This window comes from Diospyros lotus, chromosome 15 (genome assembly GCF_014633365.1).
Source record: "Diospyros lotus cultivar Yz01 chromosome 15, ASM1463336v1, whole genome shotgun sequence".
Taxonomy (NCBI): domain Eukaryota; kingdom Viridiplantae; phylum Streptophyta; class Magnoliopsida; order Ericales; family Ebenaceae; genus Diospyros; species Diospyros lotus.
The window spans coordinates 20,461,292-20,469,419 of record NC_068352.1 but is presented as its reverse complement, the minus strand read 5'-3'; the positions used below and the strand labels follow the sequence as shown (position 1 = coordinate 20,469,419).

At 34.4% G+C, this 8,128-nt stretch overlaps 1 protein-coding gene across 1 annotated transcript; it reads right to left on the bottom strand.

Moving 5' to 3' along the window:
* Positions 1–2,965: 2,965 nt before the first annotated feature.
* On the bottom strand, positions 2,966–6,189 carry LOC127791503 (probable O-methyltransferase 3). The gene is made up of 2 exons (XM_052321416.1): positions 5,362–6,189; positions 2,966–3,509 (listed from the first exon to the last, which is right to left on the bottom strand). Exons 1-2 carry the CDS (start codon positions 6,139–6,141, stop codon positions 3,207–3,209), a joined length of 1,083 nt encoding a protein of 360 aa, XP_052177376.1. The 5' UTR covers positions 6,142–6,189; the 3' UTR covers positions 2,966–3,206.
* Between the last annotated feature and the right edge of the window lie 1,939 nt (positions 6,190–8,128).

Here is an 8,128-nt window from a genome sequence, read left to right as displayed (position 1 = left end):
GAAACCTTCATAAGCATTGCATGGTATTATTACTTGCGCACCTATTATTTTGCGCAGTTACTATGTTTCGTGGGGAAAGAAAAGGATATCCTAAAGGAACACCTGACGCAGGTTAAGGTAACCATAAGCTTGGTAGGCAATGCTCAAGACAAATGAATGGTTGATTTATCTTTTTATATATATTTGTATGCATGCACAAGAATGGAAGGCCTTGTGAGTCGATGTCATGCATGTGAATCTATGTATTCATGAGAAATGGGAATGATGCATAAAATGCATAATGACGATGGCATGGGAATGATAATATATAAAAAGGGAAAATAATAAGTGATATCTTATTTGTATTCGGGGAGCTGTGTGTACTCTATTTTGGTCTATCTATGCCTTAATTCTATTACTCCATTTGTTGTATTATATGCTTGTTGAGCCTTGTGCCTCACCTTGTTTATTCATGTCATTTCAAGTAAGTGAGGACGAGTCCAGTGAGGCTAGAGCCCATGTTTAATTGTGTGCAGAGACATCCTAGCCAAAAAAAGATCCATGGGAGTGATTTGTTTTTAGGGCATGTAGAGTGAGGTCATTTTGTAATTGATATTCACCCTTATATTTTGATTTGTATGGCCATTGAGCCCAAAGGATTATGTAAGTTAATATGTGGTTGTGATGTATATTTTGGCTCCTGATGTTCAATGAGTAATAAAAAAAAAATGGGTGTTTCATCGAGTTATTGTTTTTGTATTCACTTTTGTGACGACCTCCTTTTGGATTTTCTATGCTAGCGAGATTATCTGGGAGAGGGTTGCTACATGGTTGGCCCATTTTGAGTAGTCTTATGTATAAAGCAATCCTGACTGCAAAGATCTTTGGGAGTTTTGTCTTTCAGGTGCATGGGAAGAACTATTGTGTTTTGTTAGGCTGAGCTTAACTGCACCTCTTGTGTATTATGGGTGGTTAGGCTCTAATGGTTATTTTAAGAGAATTTGTGGTTCTAAGATGTATTTTTCTTTTTATGTATTAATATAGAAATGTATTTATTAGAGTTTGTATCTATACTATTCTTTCTAGGACTTCCTCTAGGATTCCCCAAGGTGGGATCTCCGGGAATGGGGTTCCCACAAAGGTTATGAATTTTAACTCTTTTGCATTTACTTTTATTTGTGTGCATGCATGTTTTATATTGTGCATATATACCTTGTTTTTGTTGTGCATGCATTTTATTTTGGGATATGTTAGTAATTTATTTTGGTTATGCTTTGTAGTAATATGAAAGAGACAAAAAGGAAGGCTCAAAGACTGATAAACATGTCTTCATACCTCTAGGTACTTTATAAACATGTATTTATTTTGGTTGCTAAATAAGGGAAAGAAGTACAATAATTACACATGTTAATTAGGATAGTTTATTTTTTTGTTAAATATTCATGAAATTGTGCAATGGTTTTATATATTGTGGACCAAGTTTTGAGAAATTTGTACAACAATATCATTTTACATAAATCTTCAACAAGATATTAACGTGAAAGTTATTGATATATATTATTCCAAATATAATAAAGTTATTTATATAACAAAGGACTTATGCACAAGTGAGCATGTTGTAACTTTTGTACTTTTACAAATTATATTACAATAAATTGTTATGTTTGTAAGTGTAAACTATATAACTTAGAAGCTTATGAGTATTTAAGTTTTGTACAAATAGTATCAATTACAAAATATAGAGCGTGTTTGTCAAATTTTGTCGTGTTTTGGTGCATTTTAGTGGTTGTATGTTATGTAACTTGTGGTGGAGATGTTTTGGGTTTTGTTAATTATATTTTTAACTTTTTATAAAGAAAACATGAACATTTCTTTGACTCTAATTTTATATTTTATTTTTTATTTTTTTCTATAGATCAATGAGACAAGAGGGGTCTAAAAGAATCAACTTATGTCTTGGACTACATGAATAGTTATATGACTATAATTTCAATCAACTATTTGACTATAGTGTTTTGGTGTACATTTTTTGTGTAGTATATATGCTTGTCAAAGTGTTGCTTTTAATTGAATATCTTTTTTGGTATAGCTTGTTGGCAATTAACACTTAGATACTACTTTTAATGTGTAAATCCTAATGGATGATGATGCTTCTTATTTTAGTTGAACATATATTACTTTGGTGTAATTTGAATGATTGGTTTAATTTTATATGGGTTTTATTACAATTTGATATGGATAATGATATATAGGTTTAGTGGTTTATATCAAAACAAGATGTTGTCGTCACTAATGATTAGTAGTTGTTTTTACACTATTAGCGATGAAAAATATTGTCGTTATATATTAATTTGTATTTTAGTTGCTGAATAACTTTTTTTAATAACATGAATTATAGTCGCTAATTGTTCACATTATTAACGACAGGAAATACTGTCATTATTAGTTTGTGTTTTGATAGCTAAATAGTTATTTTTAACGACATAAATCATATGGTCGTTCATTTTTCATACTATTAACGACGGGAAATACTGTCATTATAGGGTTATAATTCAGTCGTTGACAATTATTTTTAATGACGGGTTTATCACTCCTATCATTAAATACTTTTACTCACGCAGGCAATAACGACGGGAGATGACAGGAAAATTGCCATCGTTAAAACCCCTTTTTCTTATCGTGAATATTTTTCATTCTATCCACACACACACAAAAAAAAAGCGTGGCATGTTTAGGGAAACAATAAGTAAAATAAAAAAAATGATAAAAATTTAACTCTAAATAATTTAATTTTTTATATAAATAAAAAATTTAGTCAAATTAATATTGGAACTTTTAAAAAAAATGGTCAATGTCATTCTTGTCGTTAGTTGACCAATAGTTTGACTAAAATAGTTGACTAATGACGGTACTAAGTTAGCGTATACTATAGTATAAAAACCATATTGGTCTTTTTAGTCCTAAAATTTAATTACTTAAACAAAACTAACAATTTGCTAAAATGCATACAAGATACAACTTCTTATTAGGATTTCAACATGGACATAGTCCTTATTACATGCATAAACTCTAACAGATCTAATTATATAGTTCAACTAATTAAACTAACGATTTGCCAAGATCCATACATCTTATTAGTAGGATTTCAGTGTTAACATTGCCTTTTGAATTATAAACCCTAATAAGCCTAATCACTTGAAGGAAACTGACCATATATGTTGAGCTCCTTAAGGATACACCTCGATAACAGACCTTAAACCTAAAATTGGATGGATCTTGTAATCACTAAAACCAGCTTTGTGAAGCAGCTCTGCCCATTCTTTCTTGTTCCTTTCTTTACCAGCTACGTTGACCATCATTAACATGTCGAAGAAGAGTTGAGTCTCAATCGATTCATCATCTGCCTTTGGGATCCCCATCACCATGTCTATGATGATCACTTTTCCTCCCTTTTCTTTGCTTGGAATTGCCTCCCTGCACTTCTTCAACATTTTGATGCTGTCTTCATCACCCAAGAAGTGCAAGATCCACTGTTTTGTCAATTGTAGGTCACGTAATTAAGAGTCTAGGAGTAAGAGGTTTAATATTTTTTTTTTACATTACCATGAAATAAAAGAAAATCATTGTTCAAGTTTGGTATGGAATTTTAATATTTGGATTGGTTGAACATGAGGAGAAATATTTTACTTAAAGAGAGTTATTGCTCCTGATATAATCTTCAACAGTTGAATCATTATTCAACTCTAGAAATAACCTTCAAGAGTTGCTCTTCAAGTGAAATTGTATGGCCCCGTTTCTTACATTATTCATATTTATTTTTAGAAAATATTTTTTGTACATCAAAAATTATATCTTGTGCTACACACACGTATAAATGACCAAAATACCCTTTGTACCTTAGAGACGAGGTGTGAGGGATATTTTGGTCATTTGCAGAGTGTGTGCAGCCCAAAGTGTATCCCTTGATATACAAATAGCATAATCCTTTAGTTTTACATTTCATTTTCAAAATTTTGGAAATGAGAAAGAGGTTCATATATACTTAATTAATTGTTTGATTTTGTTTTAGCAAAATAATTAAAAAAATTTAAAACTTTTAAAATATAATGCTAACCATATAAATATGTATTTATCATATCATATTTTATTTTTTACTAAATTGTTTTAAATGACTGGTTTATCATAAGAAATGCCTTTGTTCTAACTATTCCAAGAGATAAAAAAAATGTTTAGTTCTAAAGTAAGATCTAATCAATACAAATTGTTTGAAAACTATTTAGCATTACCCTTTAAAATAAAACAAAACATAGTTTTGATATTTTCGTAACTTTCATTCCCCATAGATCTCTTTCATTTCCTTACTGGACTATATAATGGTGACTCCTACATTTCGTCTCAAGTTGTTTTTATAAATGAAAACTAACCATAAAAACATCAAAAATCAGAATTCAAAACTCAAAGTTTCTAACGACACCGAGTAAACAACAGTTTAATACTCAAACAAATAAAGCCTTGGTAAATCATTTTTATATTTTTGGCTTATTGAGCACATAATTGATACCTTAAAATTAGTTATAAAAATTCATTATACATAAACTATATGCCAAAAGCCATATATATATATATATATATATATGCAAATACCATATCGCTAGGACAGTTTCTCCAGAAAAACTTTGTAATGATATATCAATTAGAAAATGCTATTTGTAGAAATTGGGTTACGACCAAAAGTAATAAATGATCATTTTGCCCCTATGAAATATTCAAAGACCAAAAACATTAGAATCAGACTTCATCCATGGTCAGATCGGATTTCATCCATGGATGAAGTCTGATTAGGCTTCTGATCCGACTTCTTCCATGGTTGAAGCCCGAACTTTATTAATGAACCCCCATCCAGATGAAGCCCAATCATCATACAGGACGTCGGAAGAGTAAGTTTGTCTAGGATCATTAGTGGCCCCACCAGGTGAGGGCGACAATAGGTGGCTGACCGACAGTTTCCCTTTCTCCCTCAAGGCCTTAAAGGGTTGTGGGTTTCAATTTAGGGATTTTTGGGTCAGCGGTGGGGGCAACGATGGGTGTGATTGGCGGCTGTGGCGGGTTTTTGTGGCCGACAGGTGGGGGCGACAACAGCAGTGGCAGGTTTCTCTCTCAAGGCCGGAGGATTTTGTGGAAGTTTCTATTTGGGGATTTGGGAGATCAGTGTTTTCATCATTTTACCATGTATATGTAAGATTATGTATAAATCTCTGTGTACAAGTAGCAAACCCTATATTAGTTTTTGAAATATATAAAGAAGATATATCTGTGAGTATGTATGTATGTATGTATGAATACCATGAGTGGAACCGAGAAAAAAAACAAAAAAAAAAATACCTTGAGCATTACTGCATCTGCTGCCGGAATGTTCTCAAACAGGTTCCCTCCAACGAAGTTCAAGTTCTTACGCCCATGCAAATTAGCAACTACATGTGGCTGATCAAACACTGTGCACTTCAAGTTTGGGAAAGCATCGGCAATGGCGGCGGCCATTGTTCCGGTGCCGCCGCCGACATCCACCAACGAATTCAGCCCCTCAAACACTCCCTTAAACTCCTTAATCATCACACTCGCTATCAACCGCGAATCAGCCGCCATTGCCTCGTTAAAACGAAGGTTTAGAGTCGGCTTATGGCCGGCATATTCCCAAAACGACGTCCCATTGGCGGTGTTAAAAGCCGTCGTGGGATCATCATTCTGGAGCCAGGTGGCCAAGCATTGCCACGATTTTATCAAACATGGATCGAGCATGGCCAGCAAGAACGGCGATATGCCGAAGGGATTCTCAGTTAAGAGAAGCTGGCAAGTGGGGGTGAGAGTGTACTCAGTTTCCAGGAGTTCACTTTCTCGGGCTTTTTTCTCGAGAAAGAAGCCGGAAAGTGCCAGGCTGCGCATAAGGCGACGGATGCAGTGGGCTTTGGTGGGGTTGATCGGAAGGGCGGAGACGAGGTCGGAAAGTTTCATGGGTTGGCCGTGTTTGTGGATGATGTCGGGTATGCCTAATTCAACAGCAGTTTTCAATTTGAACGAGTTCATGAAACCGAATAGTAGGTGCCATGTCTCGGCTTGGGCACCAAGCAGCTCACCTTTGTCACGCTTTCCAGTGGCAAAAGCCATTTCTTATCGTTAGCTACGTACCCTAGCTAGTCTCTTTTTTTGCTGTTCTTAACGTATTGTGGAATCGAGGACTTGGTACTTGCTTATATAGGAAAGGGCTGAAGCTCAGATGACGGCTGAATGGTCGGCGCTGAAGCTCAGATGACGGCGGAATAGTTGGGGATGGCTATTATTTTATTCACACCATTTATTTTTTTCTTTTTTCGATTGAAAACAGTGTACACACCAATAATTTCCCACGAATTAACAACCGTTATAGCAAGGCGTATAAAGATTTAGTGAAAGATCTTTGAGTTTAGTTAGCAAAACAAGAAGATCTTTGAGTTTGAGTTGAAGTTCCATGTGAGCACACTCTCTCTCTCTTCTTATGGTCTGATAGGTTATGCACAATGAGATTATTTCTCGATTTAAGGATGAATGAACTGATAATATTAGCGGGAGTATTCTCGTCGAATATAAATAATACTTGAAGTTAATGAGAATCAAATTACAAGAACTTAAAGTTATGGGTGGAAGGAATGTATTTCTTGAAATTGCTATCAGAGCATAAGTTAAGTGACGAACAAATGATATATTAGAGTTAATACCAGTAGATCACGAATTCAATACTCGACTTAGGTAAGGGGTAAAGATTCACTTACGATTTATCTCATCTGCTGAAATCGATAGCACAAGCGGTGAAAGACCGCGCAAAGACAATAATCTCAAATATTTCTTAAAATTCATACTAACTCATTTATTTAACTAAGAAAAGATCTTGTTAACATGAGTGACATTTGTTAAGTAAAACTAATGACATCTTATATTGTTATGTAATTTATATAAAATAATGCTATACCGAATCATTTAGATGATCAATATTCTATTTCAATTATATATACTTTGGTGAGTCACAATGTCACCTGATTTGACATAAAAAAAATTATAATTAGTGATACATACAAAGCACTTGGTGCAGAGCATGCACTTGAAGTTGTTGATAGAGCCAAGTAGAACTTATTTATAAGCAACGGAGGCGTGGTCCAATTGTTTCAGTGAATTTATAAGTATACCAATGGAATAATGCCAAGTGTCATGACTGATGACAGTCACGATGCTTAGCTGGCAGCACACAGCCAATGGTGTGCTGCCAACTCATCAGTCATGACGCTTAGGATTACTCATACCAATGTGCCTAGGACAGGTAATATATATATAGGTGAGAAGTATGAACTTAATTAAATTAATTTCTACGCAATACGATAAATGCAGTCTTCGATGTCTATGTTTGATTTCGAAATAAGAAGTGAGGTATCCATGTTTAATTTCATGGGCCCAAGAACTTGTTTTTATCTCATGGATGTACTCAGGCTAAATGATTCCTGCGATGGTGGTAGAATCGAACATTCTGCGAAAACAACCTAATAATATATATAAATGAATATAGCTTAGTTATTGTGTCAAACCCTTATCTAAAAGAAAAAGAAGAAAAATTATGTGCCAAACCATAGCAAGTTTTTTTTTTTTTTGGTGGGTCCTTCGGAATACATAGACCCACAAAAGGAGACTTGCATTGAGCCAGCTTAGGCTTAAAAACTTTGAAGAATGTACAACACAACACAACACTTAACAACAAGAACGAATGCCTTGGTTATGAAGCCAATTTTCCTTCGCCTCTTCCTCTTTTTCCCATGAGGCCCCCCACAGAAGATATTGATATGTCTTTTGAGTTTCCACCATGATCTTTTGTTGAAACTTTCAGTGTTGGTTTAGCTCAATTGATCTGTTGGGCTGAGACATACATGCACACACATACAAAAGTCCCAACCACCTCTAACACAGGAAGATAATATCAAAGACAGTTCCCACAAAATAGATCGAAGCAGCACAAACATAAAAACAGTAAAAGAGGCACGTGATTTTTACCGTGGTTCACCCTAAAATAGGGCTACGTCCACGTTGAGTTCCGATTTAAGGGAGCTCACTGCACTATAATAATGATGATAGA